This window comes from Dasypus novemcinctus, chromosome 4, assembly GCF_030445035.2.
Source record: "Dasypus novemcinctus isolate mDasNov1 chromosome 4, mDasNov1.1.hap2, whole genome shotgun sequence".
Lineage (NCBI taxonomy): Eukaryota > Metazoa > Chordata > Mammalia > Cingulata > Dasypodidae > Dasypus > Dasypus novemcinctus.
Window position 1 is genome coordinate 28,914,504 of NC_080676.1, and position 26,919 is coordinate 28,941,422.

General features: G+C 37.7%; 1 protein-coding gene across 1 annotated transcript in view; it reads left to right on the plus strand.

Annotated features, from left to right (window-relative positions):
• The first annotated feature begins 2,126 nt into the window (after positions 1-2,126).
• GFM1 (G elongation factor mitochondrial 1) overlaps positions 2,127-26,919 on the plus strand; it is a 56,770-nt gene continuing 31,977 nt past the window's right edge. The window contains exons 1-8 of the mRNA XM_058295201.1: positions 2,127-2,335; positions 4,387-4,539; positions 5,821-5,953; positions 6,373-6,577; positions 15,697-15,813; positions 18,616-18,766; positions 22,252-22,409; positions 23,004-23,088. Coding sequence (XP_058151184.1) covers positions 2,246-2,335; positions 4,387-4,539; positions 5,821-5,953; positions 6,373-6,577; positions 15,697-15,813; positions 18,616-18,766; positions 22,252-22,409; positions 23,004-23,088 — 1,092 coding nt within the window. The 5' untranslated portion in view covers positions 2,127-2,245. The remainder of the gene's footprint in view (positions 2,336-4,386; positions 4,540-5,820; positions 5,954-6,372; positions 6,578-15,696; positions 15,814-18,615; positions 18,767-22,251; positions 22,410-23,003; positions 23,089-26,919) is intronic.

A 26,919-nucleotide genomic window follows, 5' to 3' on the forward strand; every position in this document is an offset into this window, starting at 1 on the left:
GGGGCTCGTAGATGAACCTGTTTAAAATAGAGAGCCAAAGGAAGGCATTAAACAAGATGTAGGCCATAGTTTCACTCACCAATAAACTCCTGGCTGCCTCGCCAAATATGTTACTGGACTTTATTGAGGTTGTTGTCTATACTGCAGAAACGAATTTCAAGAGCATGCCAGGTGAGTTAGGTCAGTAATTTATTCAGGTAGGGAGGGCAGAGAAATGGGGGAAACACAGAGCAGGGGTCCCAGGTAGATAGGAAGGGGGTGAAAAGGGATAAAGAGGGCCGATTTACAAGCTACAATTCCCATACAAGGTTTACTTATATGGCCATGTGGCAGAGGAAAAATGGGGAGAGTGGCGCACAGAGGGCAGGAACGGGTCCAGAGGCAAGAGAGTGGAGCGGTGTGCACTGGTCTGCTTTATAATCTATTATTCCACCCCTTTGCTAATGGCAGGGGAGGGGTTCTAGCTGTGTGCTATTTTGACTGATCACCCCACCTATCAATTCCCCAGTGAGGACCCAATAATAAAGTCCTTGGGGAATATCCAGGGCTTTTCCTGCCTTCCAAAAGTCGTCTTTGTTCTGGATAGCAGAATCTTGGGGGTGGGGGTCTTCCAGCAGCCATCTTGGGGGTTACTGATGTCCACGTGGACTCTCTGCCAGGTTCCAGATCTATTGATTCCTTATCTTACTAGCCTGCTTCACTAGGCAACTCTAAAAATGGAGTTTCCATTTATGAGAAGATTACTGTATGAGAAGATTCTGGCAGTAAGGATAGAAGCTCAGTTTTGTTCATATAAGTTTGAGATGTCTCTAAGACATCTTAGTGGAATAGTCAAGGATGTAGTCTTCCATATGGGCTGGGTGTATTAATACAATGTTTATAACAAACAATAACAACATTTTGAAATGAAAAACATTGGTAGCTTATTGACTTTGATTTAGTACTGACTATTTTTACTATTTTTGATACCTAGCAAAAGCAGGTTCTTTTCTCCTGATGCGTCTTTAAAGCCAATTCCTGAGATATTGGGGTTTCAAAGTGAGGGTTTTATTGGTTGCACAAGCAATGGCGCACAGTGGCCTTCTGACCCAAACCAGCCTCCCCCCTTATTCTAATATTTTATAACTTTGGGGTGCTAAGGAATAATTGGGGTGGAGCTGAACAGATTCCTTCATTAATGAACATTAAGGGGCTAAAAAGGACTGATGGGGGTGGTGAAGCAAACCAGGATCAGTCACTAGGATTTGGGATACGAGTTTACGGAACAAAGGTCAGTATTAAGACCTTTCACATGGAAATTAAACAGAGGTGGGCGGGAGTAGTTATCACCCAATAGTAAGTATACCCTAGGGTGAGGTCAATCTAGAATTACCATTACAATAGTAAGCTTATAGAAGGGTGAGTTTATTCTAGATCAGGGTTTCTTAACAAGGGGTTCACAAGCTTGAATTGAAATTTTAAAAAAACATTCTTCAGGGGATATGTTGGTGCGGGAGTGATATATTTATTAAGTAACACGCCGTATAGTGTGGACTTAGTAAAGGGTCCCTGGCTTCCACCTGATTGGCAAAGGGGTCCGTGGAACAAAAACGGTTAAGAACCCCTGGTCTAGAGTAACCACAAACAAGGGTGGAACCCCTTTCGCCAGCTTTAGTAATTTCAGGTATTTTGCTATTTTATAACAAAGGCATCTATATAATGATTTAGTAACTGTAATTATTAATTCTTACCCTCGATTACATTATTTACTATTTATTTTTCCATATTCTCTTTCATACCACGTCCTAAAGATAATTTTTTTCAGATTTGTAATAGTAACATACAGCATAGCATTTTTAAAAACTTATTATAAATATTTCTTCATATTTTTAGTATATATGGTGCTAAAGCCAGCATGCCTCCACATTTTTATATAGACAAAATAACTATGTTTAAAGGCTGTAAAAAAGACGAGACGATCAAAAAGGAAACCCGCGGAGAGCAGCATCAATTTACAGCAAGCATATACTTGCTCTGCCCGGCAAGGGGACTTCACTTTCTTTTCCAAGTCGGCAGAGGGCACCCAGGTAGCCGAGGGCGCTGCTCAGGGCTTCCACGAGGAAGTCCCGCCCCCTTGCCCTCTCCGTCCCCTTCCTCCCGCCCTTCGCCCCGGAAGTGCTCTCCGGACAGCGGCTGCCGGCGTGACTTTCGGCGTTTCTCACCGTGGTTTGCCGGCTGAGCCGACTGGCTCTGCGCTGCGCTTGCCATGAGGCTCCTGAGAGCTGCAGGTGCTGTGGCTCTGGGGTGCGGACCGCTCCCGCGGACCCCTGCCGTCTTAGGCAGGCATGCGAAGCAGGTACCGGTACCGGGCGAGGCGAGACCGAACCAGGGGTTGACTGCCCCCGGAACCTGGTGGTTCCTCCGGGGCTAGGGGGCAGTGACACTCTCTGCTTACTTGGACCTCCTTATACGGGCATTGGTTCCTCAGTCCTGAAAAGCCCCTTGGTACCTGCACGTCTTTCGCTGTTCATGAGCAACCCTCTCAGTGCCCTGGGACGGCACTCCTTAAAGAGAAGTGGCTTGAGTGAAGGTCAGACAGCTGAAAAGAGGAGTATCCGGCTGTAATCCAGGACCAGGGCTCTTTTCAGTACAGGATGTCCTTGGGCTAACTGTCCCCTCTCAGCCGGCCCTGGGTTATTCGATTTTGTGCTCTTATCTCCTGGTACTTCCCTTCAGTCTTGTTTCTTACCAAGGGTATAGAGAATTAAGGTCTGGAAATAGACGCGCTTTTTTTTTTCAGGGGGCTGAGGGCTGAAGTCTCAGCAGGGTGCGGTTAGGTAGGAGCCTTTCCTCATTCAAACCTCATTTTCTTTCTGGTTTCCCTCGAGTTTTATCAACCAAGTGTTTTTCACCCACATTCCATTTGGTATTTTATCCACCTTTTTCAGACTCTTTCCTTGGTCCTCACGGAAGTGGCTGCAGTATATTTTGGACGTGCAGTCCTTTGGGGAGAGGTTTATATCATGTCTTGATTCCATAAAATGCAGGATTCTTTCCACCACCCCACCATCCCGAGTAAAATTAGAGTTAAAAATTTTAAAAAGAAACTAGGATTGTTTTTGTTTAGAAAGACTGAAAACACTTTTGGGGCTGTTTTGGAGCTATTGTCCCCACTGCATAGCGCATGTAAATCTCCCACCATCCTTATTAGCTGTGAACTGCAGTAAGCAGAGAGGGGGAAATAAAAATAAAATTTAAATTAACTCCTATATTTCCTACTAAAGTAGCTTTTGGGAGTTGTCTTTCTGATTTTGTTGGTTTCAGTGTGTATTTCAAACTTGCAATATTTGGCACAAGTATCGTGTGCTTTTATGGCCACCACACTGTAGGGCACCTCTTTGTGAGTGTTCACCAAGAGCTTCATTCACACTGAAACACGTCCTTTCTTATAGAGGATTAAGGTTTGGGGGGACTGCAGGATGGAGGGAAACACAAATCAATATTTAGAAAGTAAGCCCAGGCATTTTCATGAGAAAGAGGACTAATCAAATGTCTCAATCCCACTTTCAAGTTTTGTTAAAGCAGTTTGTCATAGGGTACAGGTACCAAATGGTACAGGTGCCAGATTGGTAGGTTTTAAGCTCCTTAAGCCCAAAGATCACATTTGTCTGGTTCAACTTTTTGTCCTCCATAGATTTGCACACTTTTGCACATAGTGTCTGAAAAATCATTATTCATTAAGATGGAAGTGTTGGGGCATGAGGTACAAAATTGATTTAAAATTCAACTGTCACTTTTGCTTCGGATAAATATTTAATAGGTACTGTTTTTTGTTGTCTTTTAATTAAGACCCTGCTGACTCAAATTTTATGATATTTTGAATCTATATTGAGAGATCTAGAAGTTCTCTAAAGGCAGCTTTCCAGCAACAATTGCTCATTCTTTGTGACACTGGAATTTTGCATCTATGAAATAGATAAGAATCCTTCTTTTAATCTTTCCTTTTTTATAGGGAAACACATCTTTCAGGGACAAAGAGTAGAGATCTCCTTGCAAAAGTGTAAACTGTTCTTAGGGGACAGGTGTTATGTCTTGATTATCTTTTTAATTCCAGGGTCTGGTATAAAGTAGGAAAACCTTGTTTGTTTTTCTGGTATAAAGTAGGAAAACCTTGTTTGTTTTAAAACATATATCTTTTACTTCCTCCCCTGGTAGCCTCTCATTTGATTACAGGAGTTGCAAGTCAAGACATTTCCTGCCAGATGCCCTCTGCTTTTCCAAGCTACCTCATAGGATATTTTGTGTCCACTGAAATTCCTTCATGGAAGGATATCTGCCAAACCCATTCTAATTGCCCTTTGTTGACTCTTAAAAAGCATGTTGAATAGAGCTCTCTTATTTTTTCAGGTTAATTGGAAGACCTGCCGATGGTGTTCATCAGGGGTAATTCCTAATGAAAAGATACGAAATATTGGAATCTCAGCTCACATTGATTCTGGGAAAACTACATTAACAGAACGAGTGCTTTATTACACTGGCAGAATTGCAAAGATGCACGAGGTATATGGTTCATGGCTGATTCCAAGTTACTAGAGCTTGGTTTTAATGTTTTATAGCTATGATTTAGTAAACGCCATAAAACCTGGACGATTAAACCAAAGTCACATGCACAAAAATGATAGCTCAAGTTGCTTTGGAATGTTGCTCGGGTAGTCTGTCCTAAAACCATCACTATGGGTATCCTAAACAGATTGTTTTTTAAAACTATTAAGTCAATATGTTATACTTTAAGTATCCATTAAAATAGTCTTTATGAAGAACATTTAATGATGTGGACTAATACTTATAATAATAATTGGGGAAAAAAGGATTTAAAATGATATGTGGGGGAAGCGGATTTGGCTCAATGGATCAAACATCCTCCTACTGCATGGGAGGCCCAGGGTTCAAACCCAGGGCCTCCTAATCCGTGTGGTGAAGCTGGCCCACGCGCAGTGCTGATGTGCACAAGGAGTGCCGTGCCACACAGGGGTGCCCCCTGCATAGGGGAGCCCCACGTGCAAGGAGTGTACCCCATAAGAAGAGCCACCGCACACAAAAAAAGTGCAGCCTGCCCAGGAGTGGGGCCGCAAACACAGAGAGCTGATGCAGCAAGATGATGCAACAAAAAGAGACACAGATTCCTGGTGCTACCTGACAAGAATGCAAGCGGACACAGAAGAACACACAGCGAATGGACACAGCAGACAACTTGGGGTGAGGGGGAAGGGGAGAGAAATAAATCTTTAAAAAAATGATATGTAGTATGAGCCTAATAGTTTAAAAATATATATGTAAGAAAAAAAATTATTTAAAAAAAGTTTGAAACTCTCCTGAGACTATTACCATATCACTGAATATTCAATTTAACTCTCCTATTTTCAGGTGAAGGTCATTATGTTAAATCATATACTTTAAAAAGTTGAATCCTTCTTACCCAGGTCTTAGAATCCACATGTATCAGAGCTGGGAAAGATCTGTTCTCTGCATATCTGTTTATGGGCTAGCATAAAACTGGTGGATAGGCACAGTACAGAAGGAACAGGGATGGCTCTAAGACTCGGGTAATTGCTATACCAGAATAGTTGCCGAGAACAGCAAAGGAGAAAAAAGCGTTAGGAGGTTAATATAACCTGTAATCAATTGACCTACGTGATGAGATGATATGCTTTGACAGTTAAGCTTATCTGAAAATTGGATCAGTTAAATGTCTTTGTTCTGGCTCCATTTCAGTAAAGATTTCTTCTTTGTTGAATAGAAATGCAGGTATGGGGAAATCTGAATTGCTCTGCTTGTGTTTAGGTGAAAGGCAAAGATGGCGTTGGTGCAGTCATGGATTCCATGGAACTAGAGAGACAAAGAGGAATCACTATTCAGTCAGCAGCCACCTATACCATGTGGAAAGATATCAATATCAACATTATAGATACTCCTGGTGAGTTGGGTTTTTGGTCTTACTGCAGCTTATTTGGCAAAAGCACAGTTCTTTTCTTTACTATGACCCAGCTCATTTTTGAATAGCAAATACTCAAAAGTGTGACTGAATTCCTTTTAGAGAAGACTGACTTCAGAGTTCGAGCACTTCATTCATCCCTGAAAATAGTGCAGATAAATTTTAAGTACAAATGTTCGTGCCTTTTACCTATCCCAGTTGCTTCCAGAGGTGCCTGTGCCTTTGTATCTTCTTGAAGTATCGGGCTCTGGGTGTCAGGATGTGTGAACAGTTGTGATGGCCTAAGATTCTACACTCTAATTTAAAAATTTACAATAAAATGATAAAAACTTTTAATAGTTAATGTGTTAAAAACTCTGACTGATCTTTAAGACCCTCAAACTCTTCTTTTCCTCATTTAGGGCATGTGGACTTCACGATAGAAGTGGAAAGAGCCCTGAGAGTGTTGGATGGAGCAATTCTTGTTCTCTGTGCTGTTGGAGGTGTACAGTGCCAGACAATGACTGTTAATCGACAGATGAAGCGCTACAATGTTCCATTTCTAACTTTCATTAACAAACTGGACCGAATGGGCTCCAATCCAGCCAGGGCTCTGCATCAAATGAGGTACTGAGACCTAGAACAGCTGGGGTGTGATGATCTGGGCAGCAAAGAAAATGTCCAGAAGAATGATTGATACAGTATCATTAAGCTTTAGTCTTGAGTTTTTTCTTTTTAAAATGCATTAATGTGAGTGTCTTATCCTAGTACACAGAACACTAAGGTTAGTAGTTCTTCTGGATTCTGGTGTCCTCTCATCAATGACCTCTGTAAAATGGGAATATATAACTTAAAGTTCTGTGGAGGTTGAAGATTTCAGAAAACAGTTTGGCTAATTATACTGTCTTGCTTTAATTGAAAGTTATAACTTAGAGTAGATGCTAACTGTAATTTTATTTAGACAAACCTAGAATATCAGAAGAGGGTTATCTTTGGTATTAACCTTTATCTTAGGAATTTTAATTAACCCTTAGGTATCATAGAAGTGAAATTTCCTTGCTTTCAGAAGGTAATGTATTTGCTAGGATAGTGGTAACATTTCCTTTCTGTAGACCTGTGACTCGGAAGTACTTATAACATTTTAACATTTTGCACAATAGTATATATTTCATGTAGCCTTTACATAGAGTTACTGTTATTCTGTACCTTTTGAAGATGTGTAAATGGAGCTATCTAATTCAAACTCAAGAGCTGATGGATAAAAGCCAGTGTAGTTTGTGGTAGTAGATAGACTGACCAGGAATGATCTGTCTGGTGATAAGATATGGTATTGGAGAGCTTTCAGTGACAGTTGAATTGTTGAATGCGTTCTGAAGGGAAATGATATATTTGAGTATTAAAGAGAAATTTTTCTTTATTGGCTGTTTATAATATTTTACTGGTAAAACTAAAAGTTTTCATTTCTTATTTCTTTCCCCTATTAGTTATATTTTATTCTTGCTTAGCAATAAATGGACCTTTTCATCAAGTCTTTTTCTTCATCCCAGAAAAATTCTCTTACTATTTACTTGACTATTCTGGTTCTTTCTTTGCTCTACTCCCTTTTATCTAGTTTCTCTTTTTATAATTCCCATTGAAAGATTTTGGAACTTGTGGATCTGACCTCCATGTCTTAACATTTCTATTGTACTTTTTCATACTTTCTTTCTCGTTTTATAATGGGTTAAGGGAGAATTCTTGAGATCAGTCATCTAGCTTACTTATTTGATAGTCATCTGTATTCCTTCTGTTATTTAGCTTTTTCAGCAATTGTATTTTTAATTCCCATAAATTCTTTTTTTTTAAATTAGAGAGGTTGTAAGTTCATAGTAAAGTCATGCATATTATACATAAAATACAGAGTTCCCATGTACAACCCTATTATTAACATGTGCATTAGTGTGATATATTTATATTTGTTACAATTCATGAAAGAACATTTTTATAATTGTACTATTAGCTATAGTCCATTGTTAGCAATAGGGTTCACTCTGTGTAGTACAGTCCTATGGTTTTAAAAAAATTTTTATTCTAGTAATATATATTCAACCTAAAATTTCCCCTATAAGCCACAATCACATATATAATTCAGTGCTGTTAATTACATTTACAATGTTGTACTGTCATTGTCACCATCCATTACCAAAACCTTTCAACCAATCCAAATAGAAATTCTGTACAACTAAAGTATCAATTCCTCCATTCCTTACCACTCACACAATGCCTGGTAACCTATACTCCAGATTCTGACTCTGTGAGTTTGCTTATTCTAATTATTTCATATCAGTGAGATCATACAATATCTGTTCTTTTGTGTCTGTCTTATTTCATTCAGCATGATGTCTTCAAGGTTCATCCATGTGGTTGTATGTATCAGAACTTCAAATTCCTTTCTATGACTAAATAATATTCCGTTGTATGTATATAGCATCTTTTATTTATCCATTAATATGTTAATGGACACTTGGGTTTCTTCCATCTTTGGCAGTTGTGAATAATGCTGTGGTAAACATTGGTGTGCAAATACCTGTTAGATTCCCTGCTCTCAGTTCTTTTGGGTATGTACCTAAAAGTGAGATTGCCAGGTCATGTGATAATTCTATACTTAACTTTCTGAGGAACTGCCAAATTGCCTTCACAGCAGCTACATTATTTTACATTCCCACAAGCAAGAAATGAGTGTTCTTATTCCTCTATATCCTCTTATAATATATATTTTTTAATAGCCAGCCTAGTGAGTATGAAAGGTATCTCATTGTGGTTTTGATTTGGATTTCCCTAATACCTAATGATGTTGAACAGCTTTTCATATTCTTTTTGGCCGTTTGCATATCCTTTTTGGAGAAATGTCTATTCATGCCTTTCGCCCATTTTTTAATTGGGTTTATCTTTTGGTTGTTGAGTTGAAGGATTTCTTTATATATACTGCATAGTCAACCCTTAGCAGATATGTGGTTTCCAGGTATTTTCTCCCATTGTGAAGGTTATTGTTTTACTTTCATGATAAAGTGCTTTGATGCATAGGTTTTTAATTTTGATGATGTTGCATTTATCTGATTTTTAAAATTAAGGTTTATTTTATTTATTGCTTGTGTCTATTCATCTTCCTTATTTCTTTAGGAGGCACAAGAAACTGAACTCTGGACCTCTGATGTGGGAGGGAAGTACCCAATTGCTTGAGCTACCTCTGCTCTCTGCTTTTGTTATGTCTCATTATGTTCCTGCATCTCTTGTTGCATCATCTTTTTGGTTGTGTCGGGTCGCTCTTTTCCTCATCCTCCCCAGGAGGCACTGGGAACCTCTGTTCCCTGCTTTGTTCTGTCTCTCATGTTTTTCTTCTTGTGTCTCTGGTTGTGTCAGCTTGCCATGCCCACCTATCATAGCAGCTCTCTGTCTTCTTTAGGAGGTCTGGGGAACCGAACCAGGGTAGGTGGGAGTCCAGTTGCTTGAGCCATAACCACTTCCCTATCAGTTTTTTTCTTTTGTTTGTGCTTTGGGTGTAAAGTCTTAAGAAACCATCAGCCTAATGCAAGGTCCTGAAAATGCTTCCCTGTGTTCTCTTCTAGTTGTTTTAGAGTTCTGGCTTTTAAATATTTAGGTCTTTGACCCAATTTTAGTTGATTTTTATAGATGACCTGAGGTAGGGGTCCACCTTCATTCTTTGCAAATGGAGATCCAGTTTTCTCAGAGCCATTTGTTGAAGAGAATTTTATTTCCAATCGGGTAGACTTGGCAGGCTTGTCAGAAATCAGTTGGCCATAGATGTGAGGGTTTATTGCTGAGCTCTCAATTTCATTCCATTGGTCTATATATCTATCCTTATACCAATACCATGCTGTTTTGACCATGTGGCTTTCTTAATAAGTTTAAAAATCAGGAAGTGTGAGTCTTCCAACTTCATTCTTCTTCGTCAAGACTGTTCTGGCTATTCAGAGCCCTTACCCTTTCAAATAAATTTCATGATTGGCTTTTCCATTACTGCAAAGAAGGCTATTGAAATTTTGATTGGAATTGCTTTGAATCTAATCAGTCATTTTGGGTAGAATTGATATCTTAACAATATTCTTCTAATCCATTAGCATGGAATGTCCTTAAATTTATTTAGGTCTTCTTTGATTTCTTTTAGCAAAGTTTTGTAGTTTTCCATGTATGAGTCCTTTACATCCTTGGTTAAATTTATTCCTAAGATATTTGAATCTTTTAGTTGTCATTGTAAACAGAATATTTTTTTTCTTGATTTCCTGCTCAGATTGCTCAATACTAGTGTATAGAAATACTAATAATTTTACCATGTTGGTATTGTACCTTGCTACTTTGCTGAATTTGTTTATTAGCTATAGTAGCTTTGTTGTAGATTTTTGGGGACTTTATCTATGTAGCATCATGTCACTTGAAAAGTTTTACTTTTTTCTAATTTTGATGCCTTTTCTTTTTTTTGACTAATTGCACTCGTTAGAACTTAGTACATTGTTGAATAACAGTGGTGACAGTGGGCATCTTTATCATGTTCTAGATCTTACAGGAAAAGGTTTTGGTCTTTCACCATTGAATATGATGTTAGCAGCAGGATTTTCATATATGCCCTTTACGATGTTGAGGAAGTTGCCTCCTCTTCCTATTTTCTAAGTGTTTTTATCAAGAAAGGTTACTAGATTTTGTCAAATGCCTTTTCTACTTCAATACATGGAATTACAGTTTTTTTCCTCTTTGTTCTGTTAATTTGGTGTATTACATTTGTTGATTTTATGTTCAACCACTCTTGCATACCTGCGACAAATCCCACTTGGTTATGGTATATAATTCTTTTAATATGCTCCTGGATTTGGTTTGCTAGTGTTTTCTTGAGAATTTTGCATCTATATTCTCGAGATAATGGTCCGTAATTTTCTTTCTTGTATCTTTATTTGACTTTGGTGTGATGGTGATGTTGGTCTAATAGAGTGAGTTAGGAACTGTTCCCTTCTTTTCTAGTTTTTGAAGACTGGAGCTGGAGTCCTGTTAATTCTTCTTGGCATGTTTGGTTGAATTCACCTGTGAAGCCATCTGGTCCTGGGCTTACCTTTTTGGGAGGTTTTTGATAACTAATTCAATCTATTTACTTGTAATTGGTCTGTTGAGATCTTCTATGTCTTCTAGAGTCAGTGTAGAGTCAGTGTAGATTGTTTGTGTTTCTAGGAATTTGTCCCATTTCATCTACATTATCTAATTTGTTTGTATACATTTGTTCATAGTATCCTCTTGTGGTGCTTTTTATTGCTCTGGAATTAATGGTAATGTTCTTCCTCTTATTTCTAGCTTTATTTGCATCCTCTCTTTTTCGTTATCTTTCTAGCTAAAGGTTTATCAAATTTATCGATTATTTCAAGGAACTGACTTGGTTTTGTTAATGCTCTTGTTTTTTTTTAATCCTGTTTCATTTATTTCCATTTAGTCTTTGTTATTTCTTTCCTTCTTCTTGCTTTGGGTTTAGTTTGTTGTTCTTTTTCTGTTTCCTCCAGGTATCCAGTCAGTTAGTTCTTTGATTTTAGCTCATTTTTAATGTAAGAAGAGCTATAAATTGCCCCTGAGCACTGCCTTTGTGGCATCCCATAAGTTTCAATATGTTATATTCTTGTTTTTATTTGCCTGTTTTTATTTATTTCTCCTTTGATTTCTTTGAGCCATTGATCGTTTAAGAGTGTGTTATTTCAGTAGCAGGTGTTTGAATGCCTGCTTCCCATGTACGAGGTCTTGGGTTTAATCCCTGGTAACTCTTTAAATACAGAAAAAAAAGTTTTTAAAATTCCATTTATTTTTGGGTTTTCCATTTCTCTGTTACTGATTTCTAGCTTCCTTTCACTGTGGTCAGAGAAGATGCTATGTATAATTTTAGTCTTGTGAATTTATTGAGATTTGCTTTATGACCCAACATATTGTCCCTCCTGGATCACAATCCATATGCGCTTGAGAAGAATATGTATCCTGCTGTTTTGAGGTACAATGTTCCATATATGTCTGTTAGGTCTAGTTCATTAATCATATTATTCAGTTTGTCTGTTTCCTTATTGATCTTCTGTCTAGATAATCTATCTAATGATGAGAATGGTATATTGAAGTCCCCAACTGTTATGTAGAGGTATCTCTTTCTCCCTTAAGTTTTGTAAGCATTTGCCTCATGTATTTTGGAGCACCATGGTTAGGTGCATACAATTTTCTGATTGTTATTTCTTCTTATTGTTTTGACCCCTTTATTAATACATTGTGTCCTTCTTTGCCTTTTGTAACAGCTTTTGACTTAAAGTCTATTCTGTCTGATATTAGTATAACTATCCCAGCTCATTATTGGTTACTCTTTTTATGGATTAGCTTTTTCCATCCTTTCACATTCAACCTATTTGTGTCTTTGGGTCTAAGGTGAGTCTCTTGTAAATGATATATAGTTGTATTGTGCTTTATTATTCATTCTGCCAATCTCTGTCTTTTGATTGGGTAGTTTAATCCATTAATCTCCAGTGTTATTATTGTAAAGGCAGTACTTTGGCCATTTTATCCTTTGGTTTTCTTATTACATCTTTTTTCTCTTTTTCTTTATTGCAGCCTCCTTTTGTATACAGTTGATCCTTTTGTATACAGTTGATCCTGTGATGTATGACTGATCTCTTTCTCATATCTTATTTCTGTATATTTTTAGAATACTTTCTTAGCAGTTACTTTGGGCTTTGTATTATACAACCTGTGTCTACAGCCTACTAATTTAAAATATACCAACTTAGGGAAGCCGACTTGGCCCAGTGGTTTAGGGTGTCTGCCTATCACATGGGAGGTCCGTGGTTCAAACCCCGGGCCTCCTTGACCCACGTGGAGCTGGACCATGTGCAGTGCTGATGCACGCAAGGAGTGCCCTGCCACGCAGGGGTGTCCCCAGCGTAGGGGAGCCCCACGCGCAAGGAGTGTGCCCTGTAAGGAGAGCCGCCCAGCGCGAAAGAAAGTGCAGCCTGCCCAAGAATGGTGCTGCACACACGGAGAGCTGACACAACAAGATGACGCAACAAGTAGAAACACAGATTCCCGGTGCCGCTGATAAGGATAGAAGCGGTCACAGAAGAACACACAGTGAATGGACACAGAGAGCAGACAACTGGGGAGGGGGCGGGGGAGAGAAATAAAAAAATAAATAAAATAAAATATACCAACTTAGCTTCAATATCATACACGTTCTCTGTTCCCATATCCCATTTTCCCTCTTTATGTTGTTTTTGACCCACATTACCTCTTCATATTTTATGTCCTTTATCAGGAAATAAGACTATTTCTTATTCAGTTGTATTCTAGCTCTCATAAGAATTTAAGATTAGAGTTATATTTTCAGGTACAGTACTGTTGGGTTTTCCATTTACCCATTTAGTTAACTTTACTGAAGATCTTCACTTCTTTACATTGCTCCAAGTCACTCCTTCCATCTTCTTCTTTCAGTCTGAGGGACTCCTCATAGCAGTTCTTGTAGGGCAGGTATTTTGTTGACAAACTCTGTTTCTGTTTATCTGTGAATGTTTTAAACTCTTCCTCATTTTCGAATGACAGTTTTGCCAGAGAAAGAATTTTTGGCTGGTCATTTTTCTCTCTTACAGTACCCTAAATATATCATGCCATTGTTCTTGTCTTTATGGTTTCTGATGAGAAATCAACAGTTATTCTTACTGAAGATTCCTTGTATGTGACAAATTACTTTTCCCTTTACTGCTTTCAGAATTCTCTCTTTATCTTTGTCATTTTACATTCAGATTAGTATGTGTCTGATTAACAGGACTATTAGGGTTTCTTCTGTTTGGCATATGTTGCGCTTCTTGGGCATGTATGTATATTTATGTCTTTCATAAAAGTTGGGAAGTTTTTGGCCAGTATTTCCTCAAATAATCTTTTTGCTTCCTTTCCCTTTTCTTCTCCTTCTGGGATGCCTACGATGTGTATGTTGGTATGTTTCATGCTGTCACTTAAGTCCCTGATACCCTGTTCAATTTTTTCCATGCCTTTCTCTCTATCTCTTCTGACTGTGTGATTTCTGTTGTCCTGTCTGTTAGTTTGCTAATTCTTTCTTCTGCCTGTTCAAATCTGCTGTTGTATTCATCAGTGTATTTATAGTCTCCATTATTGTGCCTTTCATCCCCTAATTTCTATTGTTTCTTTTTAAACTTTGTAATTCTTTTTCTTGCTCACATATTATCTTAATATCCTTTAGCTCTATATCTCTACCATTAGTTTATTCCTATCCCTCTTTTCCTTCTCCATGAGTTGATTTATGGAATTTGTTTGAACTTCTTTGATTAATTATTCTATATTCTCTTGTCTCCTGTGAAGTTTTCATTTGTTCCCTTTACTGAGCCATTTCTTCCTATTTCTTAGTATGGCTTGTAATTTTTTGCTGATGTCTAGGCATCTGATCATTTTGATGTGCTAACTTTTAAGGCCAGTTTCTTCCTTTTGCCTTGGGTTTTTTTTTTTTTCTTTCCCCTTCTCCCCCACCCCCAGTTGTCTGCTCTTTGTGTCCATTCGCTGTGTGTTCTTCTGTGTCCGCTTGTATTCTTGTCAGCGGCACCAGGAATCCGTGTCTCTTTTTGTTGCGTCATCTTGCTGCATTAGCTCTCCATGTGCATGGCACCACTCCTGGGCAGGCTGCACTTTTTTTCACGCGGGGTGGCTCTCCTTACAGGGTGCACTCCTTGTGCATGGGGCTCTCCTACGTGGGGACACCCCTGTGTGGCATGGCACTCCCTACATGCATCAGCACTGTACATGGGCCAGCTTCACACGGGTCAGGAGGCCCTGAGTTTGAACCCTGGGCCTCCCATGTGGTAGGCAGACACTCTATCAGTGGAGCCAAATCTGCTTCCTTTGCCTTGGGTTTTATTTTTGGTTAGCTTTTTGTCAAGGCTCTTCTTTGATGCTTGGTCCAACTTGTACTGGACCTTTAGAGTATCCATCTTTAACTGTTCAGATTTTCTCAGGTCTTCTGCACCTGAATCTTGCCCTGGATATAAGGTATAACCTTTTAAGATTGCCCTTTTTATGTTTAGTTGTTTTTCACCTCCAGGAAGAAGCTTCCTTTCCTTTTTTACTTCTCTGGAAACTCTGATATGTTCTATTTGCTTTTGTGCAGTATTTTCTGTTATCACCCATGATTTGTTTAACTTCTGTCCCTCACTCTGTTCTCCCCACTTATTATACTTTCCAGTTTTGGGACCCGTTCTGCCTTACAACAGTTCAGTCCCCTCTCTCCTTGCTTTTTTTTCTGTGAGACTTTTCTGCCTCCAGTTTTTTCCCTCATTATGGTATCCCATTCCAGGGAGCCAGATGGGGTCAAGCCAAAAAGGTCCATATTTTTTGTTTAGGTGATCCAGCAATCAGAGACTGGGCTGAGTGTGTGCACCTTTAATTTCCTGGCCAACTAACCACTGCCTTGTTCTTCCTCCCCTTCTACTTCTGATTTGGGGTGTTCTGGGGATCTGATGGGAAAAACTTAATTTGGAGGTCCTTTTGTTGTCTTAATTGAGGTAGTAGCTCCTAAGCTCATTGAGTTTGTCTGTCAGTCTGTTCCAATGGCTTTATATCTTCTGTTCTGACCTGCTGATGACACCCTTCCCAGTTCTCCAGCATATGTGATTTATTTTTATATTTATTTTGTCATTTCAAAGGGATTTGAGGAGAAAATTATGCATATATTTATTTTTCAGGTCCAAACTAAATCATAATGCAGCATTTATGCAGATACCCATTGGTTTGGAGGGTGATTTTAAAGGTATTATAGATCTTATTGAGGAACGAGCCATCTATTTTGATGGAGATTTTGGGTAAGTCTTTAAAATATATTATTAAAATCATATATTTTACAAAAACATCAGAGTGACAGAAAAGGATAAGTTCTTTAAACACAAAGTACATGTATTTTTGAAACGTTGTTGGGAGCATATTCTCCAAGATCTTTTTTTTCCCTCATGCCTTTAATCTTATTTGCTCCTCATTTTGTTTAGTATTCATTCTAATGGAGATTATGGTACTTTTTGGGTAATATGCTTATTACATTATGGCATGTATGATGTGGTGGAAGGAGGCCTTCCCCATGATCTAGAGCATAGTATCTACTTTTCCACTTGACCGTTCATTCATTCATTCATTATGCAAACTTTTATGGAGATAAATATTGGGGGAAAAAAACAGGAAATGTCTGATCTATTTACATCATGGGATTACTAAAATAAAAAGATTAATATGGGAAAACAGTTTAAAATTGTAGAAATGTGTTTTGGGCAATGCAGAAGCAAATTGGTAATTTTTGATAACTTTTGAGTGACTTTTGCATAGAAATTATACAATTAGCCATCAGTCATCAACCTTAGCATACGTAAAAATCACCTGGAGAACCTGTTTAAAGAATATTTCTGAACCCACTTCCAGAGATTCTGATTCAGTAGATTGAGGTTGGGGGCCTGGGATTTATAGTTTTAGAAAGCTGCCAGGTGTTGCTGATGCTGCCAATCTGCAGATCACTCTTTGAATAGCAATGATCTAGAACATGTGGGGAGTCATTAGTGACCTTTCATTCTGAAGAGTGACCTCAGTACCCTGGCAGTTTCTCTCAAGGTACTTGTGAGAGGTTTCCTTCCACTGCTGTGGAACTGTGTTTGCTGGTTTGGCAAATTGTGAAGGGCATTGTGATCAGTGAACTGTAGAACTTGTCCTCATCACCCATTTTGTAAGAAGGAAAAGGATAGAGGTTGTCTAGTGGATAAGGTGATTCCCTCACTTTCTGTGACAACTGAGTAATGGCAACAAAGTTTATCTGCCACTCTCTGGAATGCACGGCTCTAGAGGGCAGGGATTTTTTTGTTTTGTTTTATTCACTACTATATCCTCAGTCCCTAGAAGAGTGCCTGGTACAAAGTAGGGACCAAAACTATTCGTAAATGAGTAAGTTCACATCCCCAAAATTACCAAGACATGTATTTCTGTCTTCTAAAGTCAAGATTCTTAAAGTTTGTTGTATGCCAGAACCATGAAGAAAGCTTCTTAATGTACATGCCCCACTTCCCTAGCCCTAGCCCACTGGGGATGTGTGTTTTGAAAGGACTGCACAGATGAGGGTGACACATGAAAGGCTAAGAGCCAGGGAGCTTGCTAGGAAGGATGAAAGATGTGAAGGCTATGAATAGTGGTCTTTAGGAAAATAAGAATTCTTTTCTATTTGGGATTGGCTTCTTTTTTTTATTTTTAAAATTTCATATTGTTCAACCTAAATTGAAACAAAACCAACAAAAGAAATCAAAGTTAATTTATAGTTAAATCTTCTCTCCTCCCCTAGTAAGGGTTTACAGTAGGGTGAGAAGCCTGTAGTTGAGAAAGGGGCATGGCTAGCCTTTTCATTTATTTTCCTAGTTGTATCCACTTAGATTGCCAACTATAATTTCTGACCTTTCCAGGGACAGGGCAAGGGAAGATAAAGGAGGATAGGGAAATTCTTACTTGGCTGGCACTCTCCTAAGATGGATACTTGATATTAGGCTGGAATTGGCTTCTCTTCTATTTAGGATTATGTTTATGGGAAATTTAATTTTTTTACATAATGTGAATTTCCATTTTTAAAGAAATTCTTTGAAAAAATTTTCAGACTGCCATTTAAAAAATATCATATACCCATTTCTCAGTTGTGTATATTTTGTGACTTAGCTGTTCAACCCCTACCGTAATGGAGAACTGGGTTCAAGATTGAAGAGTCTGTCATATATAGAAACATTTTTATTTACAAATGAGATATTATGTGTTTGAAATTCTGCGGGATTGGTTTGTTATGGAAAGGAATAGAATCGAGTCTCTAATCCTGCTTATTAGTGACTGATGTTCTGATTAATGAGATGAGGATTAATAGAATTTTCAAGTGATCAAAGGGCTTTGGAGTCATACAGACTGGCTTTGAAACTTGGCCTTTCCATTCATTAGTGCAACACTGAACAGTTAACTGTGCCTGTTTGAGTTAATTTCCTCATCTAAAAATGCAGATGATAGAAACAACTTTGTATGATGTTAACATTAAGTAAAATAACTTCTCAAATATCTAATTTAGTACTTGGCGCATTGCATTATAGGTATTCCATAAATGGATTCTCTTATCACTTGGCATACTTGCCAATTTTCAGAGAATTACAATACAGTTAAAATACTACTGTTACCTACAATGAAGAGATTTTTAATCTTTGATTTAGTTGGCACTTTGCCAAGTCATTGTTTTGAATTTATAAGTATATTTCACTGTATATATTCATTTTAGATACCTCAAACTGATAAGCCAGTGCATGAAATGGGGGAAGATTTTGTATTACATCTTTTATCATTATCTTATGTAAAACTTGACAGGCATAAAAATAGGATGTGATGTGTGTTGCGGAACTGGGGATATTTATTTATTTTCCCTTTCAAAAGTTTTTTTGCCCACTATTGTGTTTGAATTTTTATGTTATTTACCATTTTAATTCAAGTATATCAGAGAGCTCTTTCTCTTTTAAAGAAAAATTATGGCCTTTAGTTCATATCTTTTGGATTGATGCTATGTATGTTTGATTGAATATCTTTAACCAAGTTAAGACATTTCTTTTTCTTAGTCACATTGTTCGATATGGTGAGATTCCAGCTGAACTGAGGGCAGCAGCAGCTGACCACCGGCAGGAGCTGATTGAATGTGTTGCCAATTCAGATGAGCAACTTGGTGAGATGTTCCTGGAAGAAAAAGTTCCCTCAATTTCTGATATAAAGGCAAGTGTTCTTAAAATTAGCATTATAGTAACAAGAAAGTAAGTATCTTTAAGGGGGTAATGGTCTTTTATATAGATTTTATTAATGATATCTGAGTAAATTTAACAGTAGGTTTCCTCAAAAAATATTTGTTGTGCTTCTTATTTTTAAGTAATGAGTTAGGTAATATCTTAAAATGGGAAAGGAGTCATAATGTATTCTAGGAAAAAAGAGATGTGAACAGTCAACATCTTGCTATATCCTTATTACAAAGAAAGAAAGGAGATAAATATAGAGTTGTTGCAGTAGTAAGGCAGGTTGAGAGCTTATGCTCCTCAGTGTTTTCAGACTAAGTGCTGTGCTGGTTCTTACACTGTTGTAATATTTGGGAAGCTTTTTAGATTCCTGTACTTGATTCTTCAGCCTTTCTTAAAAAAAAAAAAAAGGATCTCTGCCTAAGATTGATATTCCTTTTTCCATACCACTTGGCACATTTAGCAGAGATCAGATAAGTAACTCTTGTGTATAAGACATTGTACTTATGAAGTTTGGAGTGAATCAGAGGCACTGGGAAACATCCCCATTGAACCTATGGATGCTCACTAATAAACTTTTCTTTAAAAATTGTTTTTGAAACTTAATCAGCATTCTCCAGAGAAATAGAATGAAGGGGATGGATATGTATTGTGACTGTGGGTGTTTCAAGTCTAAACTTCAGGACAGGCCATAAGCTGGAAACTCTGTAAAAGTGATGTTGAAGTACTTAGTTTGAATTTCCCAAGGGAAGCTAGCTGAATGGAAATTGGGGCAAGAAACACTGAAGTTGAGATTGAATTCCTCTTCTGAAATCCTCACTTCTGACTTAAGGTCTTCAACTGATTGGATGAGGATACTCCCCACATTGTTGAAGGAGATCTCCTTTGTTGACTGTAGATGCAATTATATATGCAAATTCCATCTCAAAATGTGCTCACATTAACATGCAGACCAGTGCTTAACCAAACAACTGGACATCAAAACTTAAGTTGATACATGGATTTAACCATCACAGTCCATATCTTGTGTTCTTTAGCATTCACAGGCCTATCACTTCAGCACTCTGTTGGGTAAGGAACACCATGTGGGAAGGTACAGTCTGGCCTAGATAAAGTCACACACTGTCCTGGGAATCGCAAATTGAGTTCGGTTCTTTGTCTGTTTGGTTCACAACGTACCCCCCCACCCCCGCCCCCTTCAGTGATGCATAACGAGGACTCAGAGGACTTGGTGGATAGTCATACTCACAGCTGTGATTTATTACCACGGAAAGATACAGAGCAAAGTGAGCAAAGGGAAAGAAGTGCATGAGGAAGTCCAGAGGGAGCCAGCCTTCAGTGCAGACATGCTTAGCTCCTCCAGCAAGCTGTGACACATGTGCCCAAGGTTTTTACTGGGGGCTGGTCATGTAGACACCTGCTGCCTAGCACTTAACCAAAATTACAGGTTCCCAGAAGGAAAACAGGTATTTAGCATCAACTCAACTGTTTGTTCAGACAGTTTAGGCACAGTGAGCCACTTTTGCCAGGTTTGGGAATTGTGGGACCCCTCCTGAAATCTAAGTTCCCAGGCAACAGCCAAGGATCAACTTTGCAGGCAGTCCTTTCTAAGGGTAACAGTTTCAAGCCTGCTAGAACTCTTCTCTGCAGAGAGTACATGGGTATACTTTAGTTTCTGTGTTATGATTGGATATATCATTGGTGACAGTGGAAGACAACAACTTTCAAGTATGAAAGTGATTATTACGAGAAAAATTTGGAAAAATAAAGCACTTATTAATTTTTTTAAGGGACAGGTTTAATTTCTCCTCCTTTCTATTTATCTGCCACTCTCATGTGTTCCTGTAATTTATGAATGTAAAGTACTTATAGTAAGATTCCCATATGTCCCTATCTTAGTTTCCTGGCTGCTAAGACAAATGCCACACAGTGGATTGACTTAAATAATGGAAATGTAGTGGCTCATGGTTTTGAGTCTAGGAGAAGTCCAAAATTGAGGTTTCAGCAAGATGTTTTCTCCCCGAAGACTGTGGTGGTCTGGTGCTGGTTGCTGGCATTTCCTTGGGTCTTTGGCTTTTCTGTCACATGGTGAGACATATGACAAATGTCCTCTCCTTTTCTGGGTTCTACTGAAGTCCAGCTTCACTCCTCCATGTGGCTTTCTCTTCATAAGGCCTCTAATAATATGATTAAGGCCCAACCTCAGTCAGTTGGCCACACTGTAATTAAAATTAACATCTTCCAAAGGTCCTGTTTACAGTGAGTTCACACCCACAGGGATAGATTAGGATTAAGAACATGTGTTTTTCTGGGGTATTTAATTTACCCTACAACAGTCCCTAATTGTGTATTAGAGAAGAGTGGGAAGTCAGGATGTGAGCTCATGGCCCAGGGTAGCCCACGTGGTTAGTGAACAAAACATTTCTGGTTCCTGGTAAGAGCAGCAGCAGAAGCAAGTTTTTAAGATGATTTCAAATGGTAATTGCTGGCTTCCTGTCATGTTTTTCCTTTTTCATACTCTTTTAAGAATCATTCTTAGCAGTCATCCTACTTTTCAATATGGTAATGTTTAGAAATGGTTTTCTAAATATTTTGCTTTAAACTTTTTGGAAGTAAATAATTTTATAGTTTTTCATGAGGACTGAAAAGGAACTGTATACTAGCTCTATAATTCTATAGTGGCAGGTTGTGGGCATAGCACTGCTGTCAACTTCTTCCAGGTGCTAGAGCTAAAGCTCCTCTACTCACTCTCTCAGGCCTGCTCAGCAGCGGGCCTCCCCTGAGGAAATGCTGATGGGGAACATTGATAACCCTTGCATTAGGGATTAGGGCAGGACCTAGTAGTATTACATTATAGCCCTTAATTTGTGAGTGATTCGTACTTCTTGGTTTCTTGAATATTTTTTTCTTTAAAAAAAATTATCAGTTACTTAAATGTTTTAATAGGTACTTCATATGGCTTAAACATTTTTAAAAAGTATACATAGGTACAAAGTAAAAAATTTCCCACTCTATCTCCCATCTGCCTAGTTCTTTCCACTCCCTCAAATAGGTAAGAATTTCTTGTATATCTTTGCAGGTAAGAATTTTTTGTTTAACTTTCCAGAAGTGTTTTTTTTTTTTTTTTTTTGCATATGTATTACTTTCCCCTATTTTACACAGTTGTTAGCACACTCTTCTGTACCTTACTATTTTCTATGTATAGATATTCTTTTCCCAAATTGAAAATTAGCGACATTTCAAAAGCGTTGAAAACAATTGTGCAGCAAATAGCTTTCTAACCCTGAGAAAAGAACTGATTTTTTAAAAAAATCTTGTTATAGCGACCTCATTCTAGTTCTCCTCTCCAAGAGCCAGCACTCTATAAAGAGGATCAATTCATTTCATTCATTTATTAATTTGTAATTGACTTGAAGCACAAAGTATGATTTTTAAAATCAATCATTAATTTGTTTATTTTTTCTTTTGTAGCTTGCAATCCGAAGAGCTACTCTAAGTAGATCATTTACTCCTGTCTTTTTGGGAAGTGCGTTGAAGAACAAAGGAGTGCAGCCTCTTTTAGACGCTGTTTTAGAATACCTCCCAAACCCATCTGAAGTCCAGAATTATGCTATTCTTCATCAGGAAGAGTAAGTCCAGTTTAAGGCAAAAACATACGTTTTGAAGGTACCTAAGAAGGATTCTTCTAGTTATATTGGGCATGTAGTTGTTTCTAGTTTTTGTTTTGTTTTTGTTTTTTCTTCAATCTACAAAAACCAATCACTGTTTTTAGGTAATAATTTTGGCATATAGAAGAATATTTATTATAATAACAGTTCCCATATCACATACTATTTGTGAATTTGAAGTATAATTTGTTTCATTATCTATCAAGAATTCATCATTAGGCAATTTTCTCTTATGGAACCAACATTTTCAATAGCATTTTAAAACAAAAAGTGTTAAGACAAAAGACTTTTATTTGTTCGGCTGTCACTGATTATTTCTCTTTCTTTTCTTTCTCTGCCAGTCCATTTTGGTGTTTTTGAGTTTACTCAGGTTCTGTCACTATAAGTAACAAAGCCTTGAGACCTTATTCTTACTGATCTCTTTCCATGAAATTTCACTTACATGTGAGGACAGAAATATTTAGCACATGTGTTTTTTCTCATACTTGTTGAAGAAAAAAATGATATAAAAGAAATATCAAATATTGCATCTCATAACTTTGTATTTCTTTCAAGTGACTCAAAAGAGAAAACCAAAATCTTAATGAATTCCAGAAGAGACAATTCTCACCCATTTGTAGGCCTGGCTTTTAAACTGGAGGTAAGTTGATTTCTAATGTATTTAATTGCTATTTATATAGAAATTTTCTTTCCTTTTGGGCTTTTTTCCTATTATAAAAGAAATTTGTGCTCCTTATAAAAGATTTGGAAAACGAGAAAAGTGGAAAGACAGATAAAGAAATTGCGAAGACCTCATACTCAGATGATATTTCATGATTATTATTAGGTGCATTTCCTTCCAGTCTCTTTGTTGGCAGTTGAAGTAGAATTTTTTATATAGTTCATTCTTCCTGTTTAATTTTGTCTTGCTCTTTTCATTTAACATCACAATAGATATGGTCCATATTTTTCATTGGATAGCCAAAACATTTTAAATGGCAGCATAAAAGTCTATCAGGTAGATAAACCATATTTTACCTAAAGTTTCCAATTCTAGGACTTTTAATTTGTGTTTAGGTTTCCACTGTTACAAATAATATTGGGTCCACTTCTAGAAATTTGTCCAAAGGCACTAATAAAAGGTAGTGTAGTAAGGTTAGCTTCAGTTTATCCTGTCTTTGCTTATAGAAGTAAATTTTAGGAACATTTGAAAATGAACATGAATTGCAGTTTGACTTAAAAAGTTGGATTGTATTTATACAGTAGATTCTGATTCAGGCACTTCAAATTATGTTATGACTTTTTTGACATGGAAAGATGTTACGATTTTTTAAAACAAACTTTTATTTTTAGAATAATTTCAAATTTACAGAAAAGCCGTAAAGATAGTCCAGAGTTCTTAGGTACCCCACATCCAGTTTCCTTTATTGTTGGCAAGCATTGTAAGGATGCATTTATATAAGTAATCAACCAATATTGATACAGTATTAACTAAAGTCTGCCCGTTGTTTGAATTTCCTTTGTTTTTTACCTGTGTCCTTTTTCTGTCTCAGGATCCCATCCGCTATACCATATGTAGTCGTCAGGTCTCCTTAAGCTCTTCTTTACTCTGACAGTGTCTCCAACTTTCCTTGTTTTTGATGACCTTGACAATTTTGAGGAGTAGTAATTTTGTAGCCTGTCCCTCAGTTGGGGTTTATCTGATGTTTTTCTCATAATGAGATTGAGGTTATAGGTTTTAAGAGGAAAACTGCAGAGGTAAAGTACCCTTCTTGTGATATCATATCAAGGGTACAGGTTGTAAACATGAGTTATCAACGTTTTGTGTGATCTGTGTATCTTTTTAAAAAAATAAAAATGAAAAAACAAACAAACATGATATATCACTGGTGATGTTAACCTTGATTACCTGGCTGAGGTAACATTTGTTAGGTTTCTCTGTACCGGTTTTCTACCTTTCATCCTGTACCTTTGGAAGGAAGTCATTTTGTGCAGCCCATACTTAAGGGGTGGGGACCTATGGTCAACCTCTTTGAGGGAACAATATCTACATAATTTTTTCAATTTTTCTGGAAGGAGAATTTGTCTCCTCCACATTTATTTACTTAGTCATTTATATCAGTATGGATTCATGGATATTTATTTTATACTTGGGTTATAATCCAGTGTTATTTATTTTATTGCTCAAATTTCTGTGCCTCACCAGTCCTTGAATTAGTCATTTCCCAAGGATCCCTAATACCTTTTATTTATTTATTTATTTTTAAAGATTTATTTATTTATTTAATTTCCCCCCCTCCCCGGGTTGTCTGTTCTTGGTGTCTATTTGCTGTGTCTTGTTTCTTTGTCCGCTTCTGTTGTCGTCAGCGGCACAGGAAGTGTGGGCAGCGCCATTCCTGGGCAGGCTGCTCTTTCTTTTCACCCTGGGCGGCTCTCCTCACGGGCGCACTCCTTGCGCGTGGGGCTCCCCCACGCGGGGGTCACCCTTGCGTGGCACGGCACTCCTTGCGCGCATCAGCACTGCGCATGGCCAGCTCCACACGGGTCAAGGAGGCCCGGGGCTTGAACCACGGACCTCCCATGTGGTAGACGGACGCCCTAACCACTGGGCCAAAGTCCGTTTCCCCCTAATACCTTTTAGTAGAGAATGGTGTTAGAAACAAAGATTTGGGCACTAGGTATGCTTGTTGTCACTGTAGTCTTGTTGCTTCTGTTCATGGTATTTTAGGTGGGGGAAAGGTGGAAAGGCTGGAGGTGTTAAGAGGGGTTATTTCTGGGATATAGGTTGTACTTTGTGGCCTTTTCTTACTTTTTAGGATGTACTTGTTATTACCTCTATAATGAGAAAGTAATTATAAATTAAAATGTAGAAATGACATTACAGTGAAAATTTTTGTGCATAAAGCTTTAAAAATATGTATTTAAGAATATTTTCTTAGGGTGGATTCCCAGAATAGTTATTGAGTTAAAGATATAGAATGTTTTAATATTTAGTGATTTATATTTCCAGATTGTTCTCATAGTCTCAAAATCAGTGCATTAGATTGGGTATTATTTTGAAATCATTAATGATTTAATATATGAAATATAGTATTAAGTGAAAAGTATGAAATTGCAATATTATATCTTGTCTTAATTCCTAATGACAGAGAACATTTTTTCCATGTATTTATTATATAGTTGTATTATTGCTGCTGTAATTGTATATTTGCTAACTTTTATTTATTAGGCTCAAAAGGTTTTACTTATTTTGGTACCAGCTTCCTCTAGTAAAATTGTTTTTTTTTCCCCAATCAGCAGTTTAAAATTTTTATGTAGTCAACTAGATCAGTTTTTTTCTTAGTCATTCTCTCATTTTTAAGCTCAGAATTCTTCCTCTTTCTATACCTTGGGCAAATGCTTACTTTTAATTCTTTTTTATATGTGTGTGTGTGTTTAATCATTAATACAATACAAATTCATTTTGGCGTATGCAGTGAGGTAGGATCTAAAATTTCCCCCCTGCCTCCAAACAGAAAACCAAATGTCCATTTACCAGTTTTTCAGCAATCCTGTACTTTTCCACTGATTTGCAATTCCTCCTTTATCATCTATTGACAAATGCAGTTGACATTTTAGTTATTTATACTATATTCTATGGGTTATTCAATTTATTTTGTGTCGGTTCTGCACGTTTTAATTTTTGGAATATTTATTATATCAGGGTTTTATGCCAGGGTTCTCATTACCATGTTTTTTCAATAATTTCTTTTTTCACTTATTTATTATTCTAATGAATTTTAGAATCACCAATCAATTGTTAGAAGAATTCCCATTGGGGGAAGTGTACTTGGCCCAATGGATAGGGCACCCGCCTACCACATGGGAGTCTCTGGTTCAAACCCCAGGCCTCCTTGACCCGTGTGGAGCTGGCCCATGCGCTGTGCTGATGCATGCAAGGAGTGCCCTGCCATGTGGGAGTGTACCCTGCGTAGGGGAGCCTCATGCGCAAGGAGTGCGCCCCGTAAGGAGAGCCGCCCATCATGAAAGAAAGTGCAGCCTGCCCGAGAATGGCGCTGCACACACGGAGAGCTGACACAGCAAGATGATGCAACAAACAGAAACACAGATTCCTGGTACTGCTGATAAGGATGGAAGCAGTCACAGAAGAACACGCAGTGAATGGACACAGAGAGCAGACAACTGGTGGGGGAGGGAAAGAGAGAGAAATAAATAAATAAATCTTTAAATAAAATACCCATTGAGATTTTGAATGCTGTTATGCTAAACCTATAATTAATATACAAAGTTTGACATCTTTAAAATACATATCTAATTGGTTAGAGTCAATATTTAGGAACTCTTGATCCTTGGTTTTTCATTTTATATTCAGTCTTTTATATAAATCTTATTTGAATAGTTTTCCAGGTGATTATCAATGGTTGTTTTGCGTCCCTCCCACCCCCCACCAGTTGCTCTCTGTCCATTCCCTGCGTGTTCCTCTGTGACTGCG